This window comes from Squalius cephalus (genome assembly GCF_949319135.1).
Source record: "Squalius cephalus genome assembly, chromosome: 12".
Classification (NCBI taxonomy): Eukaryota; Metazoa; Chordata; class Actinopteri; order Cypriniformes; family Leuciscidae; genus Squalius; species Squalius cephalus.
The window spans coordinates 32106091-32130700 of NC_137133.1; the positions used below are offsets into that span (position 1 = coordinate 32106091).

The 24610-nt window shown below is 36.8% G+C and overlaps 1 protein-coding gene across 20 annotated transcripts in view; it reads right to left on the minus strand.

Moving 5' to 3' along the window:
* The window catches only part of mark3b (MAP/microtubule affinity-regulating kinase 3b), a 65684-nt gene extending 42167 nt beyond the window's left edge, over positions 1-23517 (minus strand). For 8 of the 20 annotated variants that reach the window (XR_013822882.1, XM_079887401.1, XM_079887398.1 and 5 more), the window contains exons 1-3: positions 22895-23517; positions 14906-15097; positions 13832-13885 (exon numbers count right to left, since the gene is read on the minus strand). Coding sequence is in view for 18 of the 20 variants with exons in the window: in XM_079887401.1 (XP_079743527.1) it covers positions 13832-13885; positions 14906-15097; positions 22895-22945 (297 nt within the window). In the remaining 2 variants the exon portion in view is untranslated. Of the gene's footprint in view, positions 1-13339; positions 13742-13831; positions 13886-14905; positions 15098-16438; positions 16512-19807; positions 20042-22894 lie in introns of those variants that run through there. The other 12 variants (XM_079887406.1, XM_079887394.1, XM_079887403.1 and 9 more) reach the window with 9 other exon arrangements.
* Positions 23518-24610: the final 1093 nt, after the last annotated feature.

The window sequence follows — 24610 nt, forward strand, 5'->3', positions numbered from 1 at the left end:
GGACATCAAAATATGCAAACTCAGAGTGAGGGGTTAAACTTTTATTTTGAAATGGCGATTAACAGTTTGCATCTTTAGAAACATATTGATGTATTCTCCTGTGTTGGTGTAGGTTTATAAAAGATTTACCTTACAAATCTGATGAAATGGCACACATTACGTTCCCAGATGAATGTCATAAGCAACCCAAACTCACAGCATATGCAGACATGGAGCTAGCTAGCTAGCTATCTATCTATCTATCTATCTATCTATCTATCTGAATCTCAGCCTTTGTGAATTCACAATATAGTTTTTAAATGGTTTTAATATATCGTGCATCCTTAGAAAACGGTCTAATAATGCAATTCATGGATTCTCGTCTGTGGAATGCACCATTTCAGGTATTTTGCCGTGCTGCCATTTAAATCGAGTACTCTCAATTTAATCGAAGAACCGTGACAGCCCAAATAAAGTCATTTTCAAGACATTTTAAAACGTTTGCTGCATGGTTAAAAAAAATAAAATAAAAAAAACCCGCTACACATATAAACTGCTTTTTTTGGAGAAAAAAACAACTCTCGTGTAAGTCGCATTTTATTAATCCATTCAGAAATAATGTAAAATACTGGTAAATAAAGCAAAATTTGAACAAACATTTTAAACACTATTTTAGTTCCCCTCACGCCACAACAAATCCATGTGTTAGTCAAAAATCTCAACAATACTGTATATATATATATATATATATATATATATATATATATATATATATATATATATATATATATATATATATATACACACACACACTGACTACAAAGTAGAGAGTGATTCAAGAGTAAAGTGTCAGAACCTATAATGGACAGATAATGTACAATAACTCATTATGCAACTCTACACAAGAACAAACACGCAATATTAAAAGGGCCATTTCATGCCTTGCATTTTTGAAACCCCTTCAAGATAAACAATACATAAAACCCAATTTTGCTTACTTTAATAAAAGGAACCATCTCTCTTTGACTTTATGATCTTTCAAAGAGAATGGCCCTAAACCAAAAACCACAACAGGAAGTCAAGCTCAATACACGTGCTACATAACACACAAACATATGACTCAAACTATATTTCCCACTTTAGTCAACATTCAGATCTCAAAAGCTCATTTAGTTCCTTCTCGGGCAGAAGGGAAAACATTGTCCACCTAATTCGGATGACTTTTGGACATTTTAGAAAAGGATAATGTGAAAGTGGGACACAGACACATTTAGGTAGAGAAAATAAATCCACAGATGAAGGATATGAGGCAACTTTAAGCGCTCACTCAATCGCCAGGGTGATATTTATTTCCTAAAAGACATTTTCTTTTCCTCCTTTGATAACTCCAGGCTGCCATCATCCAGGTTATTGGGGCAAGTTATAAAGAGCTTCCCACTTTTTCAGGGGGGGAACTGAAAAAGTAATATAAAACCAGTTTGGACGCACTAAAGGGTGAATGAACACAATTACTGAACATTAGAAGATTCGCTCAGAGGAATCTCTCGGCTGGCCTAATTGGACAAGAGCCCACTTTTCCTCGCCAGTATGTTAACGTGTTTGTGTCTTTAACTTCCTCCATGGCTCATTTCCCCGTTTAAGGTGCATGCAAACAGCAGATACCGCTCCACTTCTGAAAACATGAAACGCTCTCAAATGGCTCATGAAAATAGTTAGAATGCTTGGCGGCAAAAACAGAATGCGGGCTTGGTTGTCATGGCGTATTCCTGATTACATTTTAGCGCTTCATTAAGTGCCTGTTTTAGGATCTTTTAGAAAGCACGAAAAGAGCCATAAAAGAAAAAGATGCAATAATTACATTGTATATTTTTCTTAAGGTAATGTGAGTGATGCTTGTTCTGAGCGGTTGCCAGGACGTTGTTTTGCGGTTGCTAATGTACTTTTTTTTTTTAGTACATACACTACCGTTGGAAAAATAAATACTATGGAAGTCAATGGGCCACATCAACTGTTTGGTAACCGACATTCTTCAGAATATCTTCTTTTGTGTTCAGCAGAAGAAAGAAACAACATGAGGGCGAGTAAATAATGACAGAATATTTCAGTTTTGGGTGAACTAACCTTTTAATACCAGGTGGAAACAGGGTCTTACTCACCTCATGTACTGTATGTGACTTTTTTCCCCTCTGTGGAACACAAAACAAGAATTTTAAACTGAACTGGTTGCTCTTTTATGAGAAATAAATGGGACTGAGGCATTCAAGCTTAAAAAAAGACATAACATTTGACGAGAAGACTCTCAGGTTTCCCACACAAAGCCATTGCATGATTATGAACCACTTTAATGATGCAGCGAGTGACCAGCACAATCCTCCACTTTTCACGCTTGTAACAACATGAGGATGAGTAAATGACAGAATTGTCATTTTTTTCTGTCCCTTTAATATTTAGGTTTAGGGGTTTGCTGTCATTGTTAACAATGATTCCTGCCTTAGCACACCACTAAATACAATGACAAGTCTAAATTTGTTCTCTAAGAAAGCACAAAAGTTTTTAGTAGCTGTCACAATCTCGCTCTCTCTCTATCTCACTTTTTTAACAACAAAGAGCGTATTAGACAGAGAAAGGTGAATAATTACATTAGGCGGTTATTATGACAGCAAATGCAGACATGCTAGAATAAAAAATAAAAAACTTCAGGGACTCAAAATAGAAACTTCAAGATCTAAATATTTAGATGTTCCTTTGTTCAAAACTATGGAGAGCTTCTAGGTTTAGATGTTGAGTTGCTGGAGAATCAGCTTTGATCACAGCCAACTGTTCACAAGTCATTCACTGTGCCAGACGCACACACAAGACAAGACGGAAATAACCAAAAGATAGACTAAATACCAGCCGAAACAACAACCTGAATCTAAACAAATATCAAAGACACTAAACGTCCAAGCTGAAATGAAAGGCACATTGCAAAGAAAAACTGTACGCCCAAGCATAGTTTTATAACAATGTACAGTATAAAATGACTTTGAAAGCGTTCAAATGTGTCAATCAATTGAGGAAAGCCACAATTTCGGTTAACAATGTGACATAGCTTTAGCTCCAATTGGACACGACTCACTTGCCATGACGGAATTAGGTAAATTTGAGTTTCCCAGACAAACTTTGTGGTAATCCTGTCTGAATCAAACGAGAATGTGTTTTCCCCTCGCACAACCTTGGTAAAAAAGAAGGCGCAAATTATCAACTGTTTTTCAGTTAATTCTAGGGAAATCTAATCTCATGCAGTATATGAATCTTTTCACAATGCTTCTCCAAACTATCCTCCAATACCGTAACTAAAGCTTCAAGATAATGACCTATTTGCCAACATTCTGGGTTAAAAAAAAATACTATTAGTGGTTCTAGTAGAGCTAGTTGAACTACAGGTACTAGTAATTATTTACTAGTTCAAATAATTCTTTAAATAATTATGAATCTCTTAAATATGTACACTGCTGTGTCACATTTTCATTATTCTTTGATGAATATACAGTTTAAAAGAACAGCTTTTCTTTGAAATAGAAATATTTTGTAACATTATGAATGTTTACGGTCACTTTTTGACCAATTTAATGCATCCTTGCTGAATTAAAAGTATTAATTTCTGCAAAAAAAAAAAAAAAAAAAAAAAATTTACATAATGGCTGATTGTCTATAATATTTTTAAAAATTGCTTAGATGCTTGTTTCACAGAAATTTTTGCATAAAATTAATCCCAAATAACCAAAAGTTTAATCCCGTGAGTCAGTAAGGGATATGTTGAAGTCACATTAGGACGCTACACACACACACACACCGGGATGGCCTGAATGCATTTAAAGCAACATTCCTAATTGGTTTAATCATCAGGTCTACCCTTGTTTGAAGAGAAAAGGGGCAAAGGTGTCAGGATTATGCAGGGGTCGGTCACATCACATCCTATCCGGTGCAACACCACCCAGATGGGCTGAAAGCTCTCTTCTTCTCTATTATCTGTTTATCCTCTTTTTGTTTTTGTTCAGTTTGTGTGTCGAGGATGGAATATTTTCTTCATATCTGCCTCTCACTCAGTGGAAAATTTTTATTAGATGCCAGCCAGACCTTACAGTGCACAGGTCGTGTTTCCTGGAACTCCACTTGCTCACACGCATTTGAGTTACTGTCTATGATGCTTACTATTTAGATAAGATACATTTTTTAAAACCACATTTGAAGTTAACAACATAAGACATTACATGCATGCAATGCATATGGGCGGGAGAGAAATTTGTAGTTATTTCTAAGATAGGAGCTTATAGTCTGGATGTGAGTATCATGCAACAACATATGCTCTGGATGTGTGCATGTATGTGATTGTGCAATTTTACCGTTATTTACACATATTTCATGGACTGTTATGTCTTGAAGCCTTTAGGACTAAGATTTTTAATGAAACGAGACCAGATTTTTATTATTTTTTAAACCCTTTTTGTAGTTTTTTTTATTTTTTTTTTACTTTATTATTGTTTATTATTATTATTATTATTATTATTTACATTTTTCACTTTTTTATATTGTTTTAGCTGGTATGGCGTTAAATTACAGTAAAGTAAAGTTTTGGAGGAAAATTTACTTAATTATAAGATGAAAATGTTACAAAGAAAATGGTCCTAAAAATAGGAAAAATATAATGGTGAAATTCAACATGTACCATTGTATATGGAAATCACACAGTACTGTGCTATTAATATCTGATACTTAAACCATGCAGCACAAAGACTCCCGAGCTTTCCTGTGTACTTCATTCTTTTGGATTTGATTTGTTTTTTAAAGAAATGCAGTGAGAATTGCTTAAATACAATTTCTAAGTGTTGCTGTTAGAGGAAGGCACACCAGAGAAATTCACAATAAAAAGTCAAATCTGGTTGATGGAATAAAAACAGGAAATGGGAAGTCCATTATCGAAGTCCAGTTGGCAAAACTTGAGATAAAAAAGAACAAAGAAGCAACTTGAAGATTTGCATGTCTGGCTAGCGGAGCGACCCAAAAAGTCCTGCCTTTGTGCTTGAGGTTTTTTACTACCACATTTGTGCATTTTACATCTTTAAAAAGTAATTGACGTGATCTTGCTTCTTTATTCATATTTACAGTTGATAACCGAAGGAGGACAGGAATAACAACCAATCCAGATGTTACAAAATCTCAGGGCAAATCCAGACATAATTAGTCAGACAAGTAACAAATGGACCTGCACAGATGCATTGCTTTCTGGATGATGCAAGCACGAAATGAGGTCAATGCCAGCGGGAAGACAGGCCCGCAAAACGCTGCCAGACTGCAGAGGTTTTGTGGCTTTGAACATTCCTGAACCTTTGCTTTGCCATTAAGGATGCACGATATCGGAGAAAAATTATATTTATTTTTTTAAACATTTATTGCGATATGAAAACCCCCCCAGGAATTTTCACCAGATGAGTTGAAAAATTAATCATTGTAGAGTGAGGTGATTTTCTGGGGATGTGCATCTGCATAAAAAATGAAATATTTTTTATGAAATATAAATTTTACTTTAAGGTAATCCTTGAAGGGTTAAACAATTTAAGGTTGGGGTTCATACTTGGGTACTTTTTCCAAAAAACAACTCAAACCTTTTAAGTAACCATAAAGTGAAGAGTTAAAAAAAAAAAAAAAAAACTCTTTTCACTAGAGTTTTGATAGGTCACATTCCCACTGTTTTCGACAAATTCAATATGACTACAAAATAATAATATTCTGCGTTCACGCCATGTCATAATCACCACAATTTCGAGATGACAACACGTGACCGTCTACTCTGAGCTGTTCATAATCTCCTCGTACTGGGAATTACGTATTTCTATGGCACCACTATCAATGCCCTAAATGAAATTGCAGTGATCAGGTGGTACAGTGGTCACATGGTACAAGTAGGAGTTCTCAAAAAAAAATCCCCAGCTTACACGTGTTGAAATCTCGTAATTATGACATGCAGTGAACGCGCCTATAATTATTATATGATTTGATTGTGATTATTTAATAAAAACATTGAGGAAAAAAAATTGTGATAATACTACTGTAAAATAAAAAAATATTTATTTCACTGTGAAATTACAATACTAATACATGTCTTCATTTTCTAACAGTAAACCATCAAGCTTTTATTTTGATGGGTTGGTGGCAAATAAAAATATAGTAGTCAACATTTGAAGTGGATCAAAACCTTTACCCGTTCAATACCCGTTCTTGTCTTAGGACAACTTTGATGAACTTTTTTGATCCACTTCAAATGTTGACTATTGTATGTGCGGCTGGTTTCAGAATGAAGCACGACACTGTTTGTTAATTGACAGTATTTTGCATATATTTATTTAATTTAAATATAGCCTGCGCAATTTGACAATTGTACTAAGCCTAATTGCTACATCAATTTTATGTTCATAAATCATGCAGCCCTAGGACCCATCCAGAAGAGCGCCTGTACTTTAAGAAATCCGCCTGCCCTTTCCTCATGGCCACACACAAAGGAGATGCTGAACCAGAAATAAACGCATTTGAGCAGGTGCTGGACGATTTTGCTGTAGACCAAATCAGAGCGATGCGCTCAAGAATGAACTTCAGATTCAAGTCTTCTCTGAGGAGAGAAATGGTGACTCATTCCATTTTCATTCACATCCCCTGATCTCAGATGTCCCTCATTCACTAGCTGCAAGAAAGAGTGCGAGTTCCTTTACATCGACACCCACGTACACCCACATGCGCAGTCTGAAAACACGCAATGATGACGTTCACCCGCTTCTTTTAGCTATTGAGTGCTCGGCGTGCTTCCGTGCTCTCAACCTTGACTCGATCGCAGCGCCTGTCGATCGCTGACTCCAACCTGTTTTTCGTACATAAAAAGAGGTTAATTTTAAACGAGGAGATGGAACTAGCACCAGAGGCTGTCTTCCCACTCTCTACGGTTGCGTAAGTGGTCGCACCAACGCAAATACAAACGGCATCGGTGAGAGACGAAGAAGAAAAAGCTCTGGGAAGCACAGAAGTGGTCATTGTCTGTGAGAGGGCCTGAGGTGTGTGGGTGGATGCTGTATTTAAATATTAAGGTTAATGGCAAAGAGCTGCGTGCCAAATGATACAGCTCCAAGACGTGTAAAACTGACTCAGTATTAAGCATAGCAATTTTCCTCTATATCTAGTATTTATTGCATGTTTTTAAAAAAAATTGCACTGTAAGCAGCAATAGGATCTTAGAGTGGCTTTTGCTTAGCGATAAACCGCAAAGATAACTGCAAGTATCCTAAATACAAACATTTTTTAAAATTGGGGTTTAAAGACCCTAACAAACAAACAAATAAATAAAAATACTATATAATAGTAATAATACTGGTGGTGTGGTATGAGATGGTAAATAAACGCTAGAAAATATGTACACTCCCCAATAAAATGCTTACATTTATTATTATACATAATAATACTAATAATAAGGTATTGGATGCTAGATAAATTAATAAAACAAAATTATATGCCCTCAAATTCAAGGTACATCATTGATATTTTTGCTTTATTGTCCCAGAAGAGAAAGACTATACATTTTAACCGCATATAAAAGGTAATTTTGTCAATGTTTAGAAGTACACTAGCATAGAGATTACTTGAAAGCAAAAAAAAAATTAACTACAAGCCACAAATAACTATATATTAACAGCTAAAAACACCTGAAATCAACTAAAACATAAATAAAGGGTTAGTTTTTTAATTCACTGTAAAAATTTTAATTCTGTCATTACTCACCCTCATGTCATTACAAACACGAAATGCTTTCGTTCATCTTCTGATCATAAGTGAAAATATTTTTAATAGAGAGATTTCTGTCCCTCCATTGACAGCTACGCAACTGACACTGACATTTCAAAAAGTTCATAAAGAGACCATAAAACTAATCCATATGAATTGAGCTGTTCAGTCAAAATTTTCTGAAGAAACTCAATCTTTATATGTTCAATCTTTTATTCACATTTAAACAGTCATCAGTGAACATAAACAGAAGCTCATCCGAACCATAGACTGTAAAAAAATATGGACGTAGTGTCCGTGACGTCACCCGTAGGTTTCTGAAGACCGTTTTTGAAGCCTAAAGTGGGCGTGGCCGACCGTCGCCATCTTGGCAGCGCGTCACTCCCGAATTTATTTATTTTTACAGTCAGACGATGAAATGAGGTAACATGACGGCTAACAGACAGCAGACAAACGGCTAATGATGACTAATGACCACAGCAGCGGGAATCCACCTGTCACTCAAAAGTGGACACCCTCAATTATGCAGAAATTTAAGGCTTAATATAATTTAAACGGATGAGTTATAAAAAAATTCACCCCCCTCACAGTTGTCATGAAGGGCAAAATTAGCTGTATAGACCAAAGCCACTTTTTGCACCAGGCTGTAAACATGTTTTTTTCTGCTGTAAAGTTGGGCATTTTAACATGGTGGAGATGCAGATTTGACTCACTTCTGCATCCAGCCTCAAGCGGCCAGTCGATGAATTGCAGTTTAACTCACTTCCGTGTTGGTTTCAAGAGAGAGACGGGGAGGTTGCCGCTTGATCCGAACCTGCTTGACGTGCGAGAACAAACCTCATTTGTTCTTTTGCAGAAGCTCAAACATGATGCGTAACACTAAAATGAATCTCACTGATTCTCACACGTCAAGTGAACATCCTTGAGCTTCAGTTTGGAACGACATGAGGGTGAGTAATTAATAAAGTTCACCCTAAACTTAAAGTTCTGTCTTCACTTACTCATCCTCATGTTGTTCCAAACCTGTATGACTTTCTTTCTTCTGTGGAACATAAAAGAAGATATTCTGAAGAACACTGAAGACCAATACAACATAAACACTGACTTTCATCGTATGGATGAAAAAAGACAGAGGCATTTTTCTCAAAATATCTTCTTTTGTATTCCACAGAAGAACAAAAGTCACACAGGTTTAAGAGGATGAGTATACAATGACTGAATTTTCATTTTGGTGTGAACTATCCCTTTAGTAAACTTTTCTATAGCATAAATATGATAATAACCTCTTTATTTGTGCAAGGATTGTTATGGACTTCGGCAATATGGGTCAGACATTTAGCCTCTTTGGGGTGGTGTGGCGCAATGGATAAGACACCTGCCTTTGGTGTGAGAGACCCGGGTTCGAATCCACTGTGAGACACCAATGTGTCCCTGAGCAAGACACTTAACCCCTAGTTGCTCCAGAGGCGTGCGACCTCTGACATATATAGCAATTGTAAGTCGCTTTGGATAAAAGCGTCAGCTAAAAAAAAAAAAAAAAAAAAAAAAAAAAAAAGAAAAAGAAACATTTTAGCGCTGCCATCTAAACCATTGTCTGGGGCGGTCCAGTACTGACAACCATCCACTACTGACAATATTAAACGGGGTCATCACTTCCCATTCACTCCCACATGTGGGTCTCATTAGCAAGTCCAGAGAAGAAAACAACAATCCACTTACACAACAAACAACTCTCAAGACCTCCGCCAAAGATCCATACACAGATAAACGGCCATTATAAAAGGTTGTTTTTGCACCTGATGCTGAATAGGGATAGAAACCTACAATTGACTAGAAGAATTTCTGAATTCAGCTTTAAGAAGAAAAAAAAACCCATTTCAACATTCAGAAGGTCTGGACTCCATAGCAGCTTTCATTGGCCAAGGACAGTCCAAGAGGACATCTGATATGTGCAGCAACCAATCACAGTTCATTTTGTTCGGCGTCATGTTTAGAGACATGAAAATGTCCCTACGATAACAGACCGGCATGCATCTAACAAATTGTTCATTCAAGAACGTTACTGCAACAATGGCGCCATGAATTTCACATACTTTTGAAAATCCAGTGTTTAGTTGATCCTGATAAGCTCTCATTGAGTGCGTTTACATGCACATTCTTAACTCGGTTATGCATAATAAGCTGATAATGCATGTGATCATGTAAACGCGTTAACCCGTTTTCTTTTATCGGAGTAAGGTCATAAATGGCTTAAGCATAAACCGAACGTCACAGCTACATTTTTGGCCTTTACGAAGATTTTGCTCAGCATGTAAAAGCATTAACCTGCTTTCTGTCGTGATATGTGACAGGAACGCACGCGTCCTTACTGTGGATTTAAGCGCATCAAGACTCTGGAGTAAAGGTGGAGGAAATACATCGCAAACTCAGACTCTTTCTTAACCCAAAAAATGATAAAAGTGCTCTCATCTCGTGCAGCAGAAGAAGAAGTGGGAGCCTACAGTCAAAATGCTGCATCATTAACTGCATGAGAGGATAATATATGGGCTGTAAGTTTCTCGCTGACATGTTGCAATACTCTTCTTCGATTTTTTATGCTTTAACATCACAACCGACACAACAAATGAAATAACCTGGTTATTGGTTTGCATGTAAACCCGGACAACAGGTTATTTCAATAAGCAGATTTTTGCTTTGTTGAGTTATCAGCTTACTGGTGTGCATGTAAACGTGCTCATTGTCACAGTTGTAAACGTGACGGTTTTCTTCTTCCATGAGAGGGTTTGGCATCACGACGGCTTTGTTTCCAGGTGGACCGTAAAAGAAAGCGACACAGATGTCTCCTGGAAATCCTGTAGAATTCAACCAATAAGATGAGGACTTTGAAATTCCCAAAGTGTTCCCCATTTTGTGTGCAATATGCATATGCATGGAGGTCTGTAGGCATGACATCTGAGGCTGAGACTACCATTACTCCAACATCCCCTTTCCCCGTTATAATGCGAAAGATCAGACATGAGATATCAGAGCTATGAAATGTCAAGCAGTGAAAGTGAGTTACGGCTGCAGGGTCTGAATCAGCAATGATGACTCAGCCTCCCTCCCAGGACTATGGAGTACGGACGGACAGTCATTTAACACTCCCGCTGACATGAGTTATGAGCAGAGATGGCAAACATCTTTGCAGAGGGTGAGAGAAATAATACAAATGAAAAACTATTCTATGATGGAACAATAAAAAAAAAAAAACCTTGACACCAAAGAATTGACTTTTGAATTTTCATTAACCGAGGCATTTAGACCAAATTAGTCATACTGCTTGTAGTCTCGTCGGGTTCAAACGTACACTACTGTTCAAAAGTTTGGGGTTTTGAAAGAAGTCTCTTTGAAATTTATTTGAAATGCATTCCTGCGATGCAAAGCTGAATTTTCAGCATCATTACTCCAGTCTTCAGTGTCACATGATCCTTCAGAAATCATTCTGATATGATGATTTGCTGCTCAGGAAACATTTCTTATTATCAATGCTGAAAACGATTGTGTTTTGTGGAAAACGCAATAAATTTCTTTCAAGATTCTTTGATGAATAGAAAGAAGCATTTATCATTAAATAGAAATATCATAAACTTCTCCACAGTTTTTGCATCCTTGCTGAATAAAAGTATTAATTTATTTAAAAAACTGTAGTATAAATCAGTCATATTTAAAATTAGTGAGAAAAATTAGCATCGTTCCCATCTTTTGCATTCATTTGAAAATCATTTTAGTGAATTTTCAAGCATTGCCATGTTAAATAAATGTTTATTTCCACAAATTAGCGTATTATTTTTAAATAAATGTGTCATAAATTTGAAAATAAATATATAAAGTATAATTTAACTGATACAAATGAGACCAATTTGTGAAAATCAAATATTATTTTCACACATATGTAATGGTCTTATATGCCATCAGCTGGTCTCTATATATCAGTATCAGACACTGAAAAACCAGTTTCAGCCAACCACTTACGAAAACATGATCTAGTAAACCATTTGCTATTCCATATTGTCTTAAATTTCGGTTCCACTATTTATTTAACCCTCAGGTTGTGTTCAAAACCCATAACACTTTTTTTGTTCCTGGTCAAAAATGACCGGCCTATTAAAAAATAGCTTATTAATCACTTGTTATGCTATATCATCACCCATTATTGGATTAAATTTTTTTGTTAAAGGAACACGCCGACTTTTTGGGACTTTAGCTTATTCACCGTATCCCCCAGCGTTAGATAAGTCCATACATACCCTTTTCATCTCTGTGCATGCTGTAACTCTGTCTGACACACCCACCGCTAGCCTAGCTTAGCACAAAGACTGGAGGTAAACGGCTCCAGCTAGCATACTGCTCCCAATAAGTGACAAAATAACGCCAACATTTTCCTATTTACATGTTGTGCTTTGTGCTCAGAAGGCGAAGCACTGCTACTTGGGCGGAGTGATTCTGAGTGAACTCTCTGCTCCTCACCACAGGACTTCTCAGGTGCTGCGAGCAAATCCCTCCACCCAAGTAGCAGTGCTTCGCCTTCTGAGAATATAGTTACCAGTATGTATACGGTTAGAAGATGGCTGTGTCTCATGTGACCTTGTTATTTGTACACGCTGTGACTATACAAATCACAACATGTAAATAGGAAAATGTTGGCGTTATTTCTCACTTATTGGGAGCAGTATGCTAGCTGGAGCTGTTTACCTCCAGTCTTTGTGCTAAGCTAGGCTAGCGGTGGGTGCGTCAGACAGAGTTACGGCACGCACGGAGATGAGAAGGGTATGTATGGATTTATCTAACTCTGGAGGATACGGTGAATAAGCTAAAGTCCCAAAAAGTCAGCGTGTTCCTTTAATTTGTTCTCTTTCAATTAGGACTGGTTTTATATTTCTATTTGCATCTGATTAATCATAGGCCTCATTTATCTGAGAGTAAGCATCTCATTTTTCGAGTAAAAAAAGCATTATTTTTGAATATTTTTGAATAATTTGGGAAATATTAAATATGAAAATAAATTGCACTGTTGATCACACTAGTCTACTTTAATGTTTCACAAGGAAGTTTGTGATGAAGCCAGTCAGTATATAAGTGCTCTCTATATATGGGGATGATTAGGAGGCCATGATGAAGGACAGAGGCCAATGGGCAAATTTGGCCAGGATGCCAGGGTTACACCTCTGCTTTTTTAATTGGAAATACTGAGTGTAGCAGTGGGTTGCACTGGGACTGGGTCATACCCAGTCTTTGCCCCTTATGTCCCAAACTAATCATCGCCTCCCCTCCAGAGACACAACCTGAGCCATGGACTGTCAATCGGCTCGCAAATGGAAAACGGCCTAAATCAATGGCCTGGAAAAAACAAGTGCCAGCTAATTATAGGGAAAAGGGCAGCCAGTGGAAGAGAACATCAACACCTCACGTTGACCTCAATCTGACAATGTGATCTATATGGTCCATCCAGAGAAAAAAAAAACAATTTTTTGGCACCAAATATGACATCAGAACCAACAAAGTCCAAGAGACTCACGCTAAGCAAAGTGTCCCATCTAAGCGCTCTGCAAATGTGTAGTTATTATTCGAGCCTCTCATTCTGGTTTCTCGGCTTATGCTATTATTAGCTGCCTCTGAAATCCAAGTCCACTGAGGGTTCCTCCATCAGCTGCTGCTCTCCCATCATGCACCACTCTGAACAGAAGTCCTTTTGATTTTGGTCTGCATCTTGTGCTGATGAAAATGAACATGTCAACTAATGCCAAATCAAAACGATAACTATGATGTTTATAAAAATAAGCAATAAAACCCAGTGTTCCAAAGGCAGCTGTCCCTCGAACTTGCAAAGAAGTACAGCAATGCTATCTTCATATGTGGTTAATGTTTAATTTGCTCTACAAGGACAAATGGAGGGATTCCATTCTTGCACGCTCTTGTCCTTAAACCAGCAAAAGAGAGAAAGATAGGGGAGACTGAGAATGTAGGGGACAGGATTTTTATAGTTCAGCAAGAATCCTAAAATGTTTACCTTTTGAAGGCTGGTAGGATTAAGTTGTGTCTTATCAATTATTTTTATGGCCACCTGCAGGAAAAACAGAGAGAAGGGAAAGAAAATACATTTTACTGCCTTGTTCAATGAGGTCTGACGAGTCGCCAGTAAAAGAGCATCAATTTTGATGGTTTTATCGCTACAGCTCAACTCAACATCAGAGTGAATCCCACAAAAGCAGTCAGGAACAAATCCAGCTCATATTTCTATGGAGCCATGCACAGGTCATGCAAAAAAAAAAAAATACTGTATATATATATCGTGGCCACGAATTAAGAATTTCTCCTCTCATTTTAGTCAATCTTGGCCACGATTTACTATTTTGTTCCCTCGCTTTAAGTAAATTGTGCACAAGATATAATAATTTGTTCCCTCCTATTACTAAATCATGTGCACAGTATAATAATTTGTTTCCTCGATTTAGTAAATCTTGGCCACATTGTAATAATTTGTTCCCGCGTTTTGATTTAACTAAAACGGGGGAATGAATAAGCTAAGTAAGTATTAAGTATTAAGTAAGCTTCCTCAAGAACCAATGAGGTTCATTCTCGTGTTACGCAGCACTTTTGAGCTTCTGCAAGAACCAATGAAGTTCAACGTGGCCACAATTCATTAAATGAAGGAACGAATCATTATATCGTGCGCACAATTTACTAAAAAAGGAAATACATTTTTATATCATGCGCACGATTTACTCAAAACAAGGGAACAAATTAGTAAAACATGCTGATGTATTAGTAAGTCGTGGGATTGAATTGTTAATCCGTGGCATTGTTTTTATCCACATGGCATGTGCGGGGCTCCGTATATTTCATCCCAAAAAAAATAAAAAATAATAATTTTAATACATATACATAAAATAATATATATATTTTTTTCATAGTGGCATTTTTAACGTAAAAACAGGTTTGACTTTTCTTACAAAATAGCATGACTTCAAGCATTTTTCAAGCATTATGTCTATTGCCTCTAGTACGTAAAGTGTTACTGTGACAACGCATGACCTTTAGTATAACCAACCAGTTTCTCCATTCATATCTTCATAAAGCTCACCTCTCGTCCAGTAAGAATGTGTCGTGCCAATTTGACCTTGGCAAAGTTTCCCTTGCCGATGGTTTTGAGGAGCCGGTAGTTGCCGATATGTGGCTGCTCATCGGCACAGGAGGCAATGGAGTTCCGACAGCGAGCCCCTGACCGCCCGGGACGGGACGCCACTTCAGTCCGCCCATCTGTGTGTGATGTGGGCTGGAGACAGATAAAAAAAAAAAAAAGAAGATTATTATTAAAAGACAAATACACTGTTTAAAAGTTTCATGTCTTCAACATTGATGATAATGAGAAATGTTTCTTTAGCAGCAAATCATCATATCAGAATGATTTCTGAAGGATCATGTGACACTGAAGACTGGAGTAATGATGCTGAAAATTCAGCTTTGCATCACAGGAATACATTACATTTTAAAATATATTCAAATAGAAAAAATATTTTAAATTGTAGTAATATTTCACAGTTTTTATGCTAATTCTGGTCAAATAAAGGCAGCCTTGGTGAGCCCAACAGTTTTAGATTAGATCAATTCTCAGAAGTTTAAAATTATTAAGATTTTATTAAGATGAAAATTTGAATCACTTTGGAGATCTCTGTGTACTGCATTTGTTTTGGTAGTCGTTAAATGCCAGCCAAATGAAACATAGGGAATGTCAAATGCTGATTGCATGAAGATTTCTGAACCCAACAACCTCAAAGAGGAGCTTCACCACGGGAAATATCTTCATTTCCTCCCAACAAGGATATATAATCTGTGAACTGTGCCAGTCAAAGAGTTCCAGTCTACATCTGTTAGCGCTACAGTATGGTGCCTAAAAAGTTTCCCCTCATAGGAAGGGAGACATGTAAATAAAGTAATCTGGACAAAATGTCAGACGATATCCTGGATTTCTGCTTTGACTTCCTCTTTCTCTGAAAAACACTGAAGCTGCATTCTTTCAGAAATGGTGCTTTTATAAAATGATTGTTTTTGTTTTAAAGACAAGCTATATTTCCTGCCCGTCAAGTATAACTAACACTAGTATAACATTGCTAGATCACTTTTTATGTGAACATGAAGCTATAAATGACAAGTCCATTCAACTATAAGTTTGACAGCGAATGTAAAGTTATAAGAATGTAAAATAGTGAGTTCGGCTCCACTAGAAGAAGATGTTAAAATCTCAAACTGTGGAGAGAGTCAAACGACATTGCTCAAAAGAAAAAAACACCCAGCTACCTTACCGAATCAATAATTGTAATGGTTGATGAGCGATGATAATTAGTGGACATGGTTGCAGAAATCTATTAAACATGTTAGCATCACTGAGCAAACAAAAGGCAGAGATGACACAATAGGCTCACACAGCGAGGAATCATCTATGATACGTTTTCAAGCAGAATGCCGGTCCATCTGGAACAAAGGGACTTAAATTATATCAGACATCTTAATAATAATATTCAATGTAGATGAATAGACCGCAGCACGAAAAATGAACAAGGTCTCTAAATGGGCTGCAGGAAATGAGGTATGACGTGGCTGAAGGCTGAAACAATACCTGAGAGGAGACAGATCGACAAGATGTTGCCTGCATCACTGTGAGTCATGCTATGAAAAGAGCTCTAGTGATTAGAATTGGGTAGTACAACTAGATCTGGGTCAAGATTACTTAAAGGGATAGTTCCCCTAAAAATGAAAATTCTGTCATTAATTACTCACCTTCATGTCGTTCCAAAACCGTAAGACTTTCTTTCATCTTCAGAACACAATTTAATCTTTTTGATGGAATCTGAGAGCTTTCTGTCCCTCCATTGACAGCTACGCAACTACCACTTTGACGCTTCAAAAAGTTCATAAAGAGATCATAAAACTAATCCATATGAACTGAGCAGTTTAGTCCAAATTTTCTTAAGAGACTCGATCGTTTTATATGATAAACAGATTGAATTTAGGCTTTTATTTACATGTAAATATTCATCAACTCACACATCAGTTGTGGTAAAAGGAAGCTCAAGCATGTCCGCTTGACGTGCGAGAACCACTGAGGTTCATTCTCGTGTTACGCAGCACGTTTGAGCTTCCTCAAGAACCAATGAGGTTCATTCTCATGTTACGCAGCACGTTTGAGCTTCAGCAAGAACCAATGAGGTTCATTCTCGTGTTACGCAGCACGTTTGAGCTTCAGCAAGAACCAATGAGGTTCATTCTCGTGTTACGCAGCACGTTTGAGCTTCCTCAAGAACCAATGAGGTTCATTCTCGTGTTACGCAGCACGTTTGAGCTTCAGCAAGAACCAATGAGGTTCATTCTCATGTTACGCACCGCGTTTGAGCTTCAGCAAGAACCAATGAGGTTCATTCTCATGTTACGCACCGCGTTTGAGCTTCCTCAAGAACCAATGAGGTTCATTCTCGTGTTACGCACCGCGTTTGAGCTTCCTCAAGAACCAATGAGGTTCATTCTCATGTTACGCACCGCGTTTGAGCTTCCTCAAGAACCAATGAGGTTCATTTTCGTGTTACGCAGCACGTTTGAGCTTCTGCAAGAACCAGTGAGGATCATTCTCATGATACGCAGCACGTTTGAGCTTCAGCAAGAACCAATGAGGTTCATTCTCGTGTTACGCACCGCGTTTGAGCTTCAGCAAGAACCAATGAGGTTCATTCTCATGTTACGCACCGCGTTTGAGCTTCCACAAGAACCAATGAGGTTCATTCTAGTGTTACTTTTTGAAGCAATAAAGTGGTAGTTGTGTAGCTGTCAATGGAGGGACAGAAAGCTCTCAGATTTCATCAAAAATATCTTCATTTGTGTTCCAAAGAAGAACGAAAGTCTTATGGGTTTGGAACGTCATGAGGGTGAGTAATTAATGACAGAATTTTCATTTTTGGGTGATTTAACCCTTTAAGTTTGACATTCAAACTCCATCTAGACATGACCATTAGTCATGCAGAGTATTACTTAATCTATTTTCCTCAACAAATAAAGGAATAGTTGAAAAATCACCAATTATGCTCCACAGAAGACAGGTTTGGAACAACATGAGGGTTAGTAAATAACACAAATGTTTCATTTTGGGTTGATCTACTCCTTTAAACTACAGAACCAGTGTAATTTGGATCATACTACAGTACTATTATGTTCACCAAGGCTGCATTTATTGGATAAAAAATAGAATAGTAAATACAATAATATTGTGATGAAATTATTACCATTTAAAATAATTGTTACCTCTTTTAATATATTTTAAAATGTAATTTATTCCAGATGGATGCCCGATGCTGGCAAAGCATTGGCCGCTTTTCCACAGTCGGCCCAAACTAAACAAAACTATTTCATTCCGTGCCAATCCGGCCAAGCCGGTATAGATATGATTTCATTTTCCACAGTGGAGCTGATAACTCTTTGGAATGTAATACAAAGAGTTTACAGAGATATGAGATGTAAACAGAAACCACATTATGGAGGATGATCAGATATTTCTATGATTAACTTTGTTTACTTTAGTTTGCTCAAATTGTACACTTAGCCTGCTATGTACACTTAGCCTGTCACTACACGCGCATTCTATTCCAGACCAAGAACGGTTTGTAATTGTGCCGTACCGAACCAAGCTCAAGTGGAAATATAACCGTAACCATTCTTTACCATAAAACCGTTCAGCCGGAAGGTGGAATAGCGATTAGTGTCACATGATCCTTCAGAAATCATTGTAATATGCTGATTTGGTGCTCAAGAAAAAAAAAAAAAAAAAAAAAAAAAAAAATATATATATATATATATATATATATATATATATATGAGCCTGAGCCAATTACTTTGTTAATACATTCTTCTGGTCTTAATTCGCCAATGTTATTGCGAAGAATATTTTTTTCGCTAGTCTTCATGATTAGCTAACTCACAAATGTATGTAGCATCTAATCAATTACTTATCAGTGGATTAAATTAAGTCCCCAACTTCATATACATATATATTTTTCACTTAGAAATGTCACATTACACAGTAAAAGTAACAGCAAAAAAGTACATCTTAAATCACACAGAGTAATTTTAAACCAGCCAATAAAGTAGAAAAGCAAAGCATTAACATGCAAAGAAAGAAGCTCGACAAAGCATATTTTAAATTGTATTATGAGAGCATTGTTCCACATTGTAATGTATGATTCATAAGCTTTGAGTAATATAGCACATATTGTTTGTAACTAAAAACGGCAGACTACAACAGTAAACAGAAACTGGTTAACTTGATTAGATGAAATAAGGATACATTTTGCCATCTAAACAGCAGGTTAAAGTCCAGTCTGATTTGTAGAAAAGCAGATGTTGAGTCTGTACTGTTTTTTTCCCTTGGCTAATAAGACATTACATTTTAAATGCATTATTGATTGCATTAAAAAACATCAAGCGTCAAGTCTGAAACTATATTAACTGAAGTTTGCAGAGCAAAACCATTTAAAATAATTTTTTTAGGACCAGGACAGATCCTTAAAAAAGACTGTGTCCTAAATTCTCCCTCTAGGACAAATGTGCTTATCTAGGACATTCTAGAGCACAGAGTAATATTTCTCTATCGCAACCCATAAAAACATTATCATCGCTGATAAGATCTCAACATAGTTTCACTTTAAATGTATCAAAACAGCTTCAGTCAATATCTGATGCAGCCAAGGTGCTACAATGCAATCAGTCGGTTTTTACACCTTTTAAAGAGCCAATCACAATATTCACTGTAGTTCTGATTAAACATTTCCCAAATATACTCTAAATCCTCACAACTTATGCATTAAAACCTTCCCGTGTCAACAAATCTGCTTCCTCTCTGACTCTGAATGGCTTCGCAAATTACAAAAGACTCATTACTAATAGCCTTTTCCTCATATCCTAAATTTAATCAGCCTAATTAAAATGAGTAATTAGCACTTACTATAGTTATGCGGTGCCTCTTGACTGAGTGGGAGCCCTTCATTCTAGCATTGGCGATCTGAATGGCATCAAAACTGACAATCGGTCGGTTTTTGTGATGCTGACAGCTCATTGATCGTCTGGCACACAAACCGATGCTCAGAGGAGCATGAAAACATTTCCGACACTTGTCGTCAGAGGTCCGACGGGTGCAGATGATTTGAGTCTTCTCTCTCTCTCTCACTCTTTAACTCTCTGGGTACCAAAGAAGGGAACAGTCGTCACTCAAGGACAACCAGTGGTGAGACTGGATAATAAAGGCAGGTAAGGTCTCCTTGCTTATATGCGTGTCCCTTTTCTACCCAATGACGCACAAGAGCTCAAGCTCCATCTCCAGCACAATAAACTTCATTTATACAGTGCTTTTTATAGACACTGTAACTCAAAGTGCTTTAAAAACAAGTTTTTTTTATTCTTCCAGTTTTCTTTATATTATGGATGCAATTTAAACACTGCACTACCGAATGTTAATGAGCTGTTTATGTGATTTGTCAAGCAGTGACAGTAGCGTCATGCAGTGTTGTATTTAATATAAAACTACTGAAGAAACATTTATTGTATTCTTATCATGCATGCAATGTGAACGACCTCCTATTAATTGATTGCTAACATGGAATAGTTGTACTTTTATATTACACAGGAGACAGGACTATCTACGTGAGCTGAAAAAAGTTACAGCTAAAGCAAAAACTTAAAGGTGACCGGTCAGATCACCAGTCCACACTTATACATTCATATACTTCTTACAAATTTAAACCTGAGGAAAAAGAATTCTCTTTAAACTTAAAAAACATGCCAGTTTCATCCAGTGCATGTGACAACAGTGTAGCAGATTGTGTCAATGCAATGGAAACACTGTTATGCTGTATTGGAAATACTTTCAAATATCATCATGGTTGAAATATTGCTACTCTGTAAAATTGTAGTAGTGGAAATACTGTTACACTGTATTGGATTTTTTTTTTTTTTACACTGGAGTGGAAAAATAGTTTCATGTCACAGGAAACACTGTTACACTGTACCGCTGCAGCAGAAAAATTGTTACAAAGAACAACTAAAATACAGTGTAACAATATCAATCAACATGTAGCAGATTTATTTTTTTACATTGTATCAGTGTAATGGAAACATGGTTACAAATACTATTACATGTTACAATTGTAGTGGAAATATTGTTACACTGTATCACAGTAGTTATATATTGTAGTTATAATTATATATTGAGTAATATTAAGCAACTACATGTACTTACTATAGGGTTAGGGTAGGATTAGGATTTGGCTGAGGGTTAGTTGCATGTAATTATGAATAATTTACTGTTATTACTGTGGTAAGTACATGTAACATATGTGACAAGGACACTGTATCACAGTAATTAATAATATGTTTACACAGGAGCAAAAAAAGTGTTCCACATTATAAGAAACACTGTTACTCTGTACATCTGTACTGGTAATTTTTATCACTGTAGTGGAAAATACAGTGTTATTACTGTATCAATATGCAGAAGAAAACAATGTTACATTATCTCAGTGTGTAGTGGAAACACTGTTATGACGTATTGAAAATATTGTTAAATATCATTGGAGCAGAAAACAGTTATTGATTGTTACTCAGTTAGATTGTAGTGGCAATACTGTTACACCGAAATCTTGTTACTGTATTAAGGTAGTAAAAAAGGTTTACAGTGGAGTTGAAACATTGTTACACAGCACCGCTGTATTGAAAATATCGTTACAATATTAACGCTGATACATTGTAACAATATTTTCGCTACAGAGGTCTATTTTTATGGAAATATAGTGTGTGACTATAACTCCCGCAGAAATTCCGCTACACTGTATCACTCTAGGGGAAACATTGATAGTCTGCATCAGTGTGTCGGAAATATTGTTACAGGAAGTCGCTTGACATGAGGGTGAGTTTTTTTGCGGAGTGAAGCTGCGCGTGAGAATCACACCTATGTTTATGTGTCACCCCGACGGATCAGACTACTTGCCTATGGAGAAGGGTGACCGGTGACCAGTGACCACCCGTCCCGCTTTGCGTTGTACCATACAGCATTTTCATCACTCTATTGGTTTTTAATTATCATATTAAGAAAACGTGCATGCGTTCTTTTGCCTTTTTAAGAAAGCGTTTTATTTATTCTTTAGTTTTTCACCTATATTTAACAGCGATAATACAACAGCCGTTTTTTAAACCCTATCCAATGGTTGAAAAGAAAGTAGTAAACACGGTTACTAGGTTGTGACAGCTGTCAATCAAAATGTGGAGCGGTGATTCGTTCCATGTGTATAAAATGGATAATTCGGTCAATTAAAATTAACTTAATTGTTAAATAACTAAATAATTAATAATTAATTAAATTATTTAATTTAACAGAATTGATCCACTTGTTGCCTGCTGTGGTTGTTTTAATTCACATCCTTTCTAAAAATATTTGGTTTAATATATGCTTAATATATAAGACTGACAATGATCTAATTTCATGTTGTTTTATATTTTATGTTTCAAATTGTTGGATTTTAGTTGGACTTGGTCAGAACTGTTTCAAAAATAGTTATCTGCATGATGCCTGCTGCCTTTGGGCTCAGTGATGTTGGATTTAAATGACGTAAAATAAAGACATGTTATGTTACATTTTGTGATGGTGTTTTCTGGAAGGGACTAAAGAACAAATTATTTTTATCAGCTGAAAGGCAGAATACAAATGTTTTTATTAAGTTAGATAGACATTATATAATGTTTCAGGTTATGTTTTAGTGTTGGTAACATATGTCCCACACAAACTTTTGGTTTGTTTGATGGTGCTCACCCTACTATGGAGCGATGTAAAAACATGAGATCCATAACTTTAGATAATGTCACAACTGTAGGAAACACGATCACAACCCTTGCTGATAGTTTCATCAACATATGCAGCGCTAGTATGCACGCTTTAAAGTTTAAAAGTGAATAGGAATTTGCAACCAATCAAATAAAGGCTGTGAAATACAAAGCAATCCCAGCGAACCTCAGCGGAATTAATAGGGCTTTTCATACTCACGTTTTCTGTATCTCTCTCATTGACAGTAGGCAGTGGTGTTCTAGCTGACATTTTAATGTGTCTTTATCTCTTGCAGTCCAAGTCTGTCTGATCACAGCAACCTTCAGTTTGCAGGGTGGACAGCTGCCGGGCACCAGCTGATGAAGATCATGGATTCGATCGACATCAAGACCAAATCCCAGCACAAATAAAAGATCCAGATTAATGCAATAATTTATCCAGACGCATAACGGCACAACAGGTCACCGGTGACACAAAGGAGCAACTCTCCACAAAGATCTGGCAACCAACAGGTCATAACCAATATGCTGCACTGTATTACTTTAGCAAACTTTGAAAAAGTGCCTATTGTAAACTCAAGCACAAACAGTTCACAGGCCCCTCAGAAACTGCACACAGCGTTCAGACAAGGAAAAGGGGAGGGGGGGCGTCCGCTTGAAACCGGTTCTGGGTCTTGATGTAAGCTTTCCGAATGCGCAGTCTCGTCCTTTGGCTCCAGACAATCTGCTCTAAATCATTCCAGCTTGATTAAATTCCTCCCATCCCGAAGTGTGGGTTTGCCAGTCCAGATAGAGCTCAGTCCAAGATGGCTGCGTGCTGGCTGATGGTGCCAAGCCAAACCCAGCGAGCGCAGCCGGAGGAAGTGAGGACAGAGGCGGCTGCACAAGCTCATTGGCCGGCGCGGAGCTGTTAGTTGTTGCTGGGGTGATTACTAAGGAGAAAAATGTACCTGTCGCACAAAACCCCGGCTAAATAACTCAGTGGTACCTCAGTGGTCCATGCTCAGATCCTTCATTCGGAGATTTGTGACCAGAGCATGTGGAAAACACTTAATAGTGTAGAAAATGTCAGAGAATATTTTGCCAAGTTTTTGAACATGTGCCATAGTATGTCTGAGTATTAATCTGTGGTAAATAAATATGAAATCACTATTATAGTAGGCTACTTTCTTGTGATGTTTACATTATTTCCAATTATAGCTAGCAGGAAGCTTGGTGCTGTTTTTATTTATCGCCTTTTTCATATCACATATTTTAGTAATCATCATAGGGACGTCGTGTTACCATGGAAACGGTACTCTAAATTATTTTTGCAGGCTCCTCCCCTAGTGGGTGGTGTCAGGTTTCATATTACAAAATATATTTTAACTACTTTATAATCAAAAGCAAAAAAAATTCTAATCTTGACAAAACACTTATCGTCGGAAAGGTCTGAGTCTCAAGGTTCCATACTGTGTGATAGAAGTGATATTTGAACAGAAATGTATTTTTGTTACAGGACAACCATCAAAATAATAATAAGAAGAAGAAGAAGAAAAAAATAATAATAATAATTTAATGGAATGTGGGTGAAACCTAAACAAACAACACCTAAACAAAATCTCACAGGAACTTCAATTTTTGTGATGTCAACTTCAAATTTGGAACACAACTTGGTTAGACATATGGCTTTGATTTTATAGTAATTTTGTAAAAACGATATTTAGAAAAAGTAAATTCGATTTACAGTAAGTTTAAACTTCCATAACTTTATTTTTTTTTTAAATTTAGGTCTATATTCCAAAGCATTCTTGAATTACAACCATTTAAGTTTGGATAGTGCATTTTTAGTATCTATCTATCTATCTATCTATCTATCTATCTATCTATCTATCTATCTATCTATCTATCCATCCATCCATCCATCCATCCATCGATTCATCCATCCACCCACCCA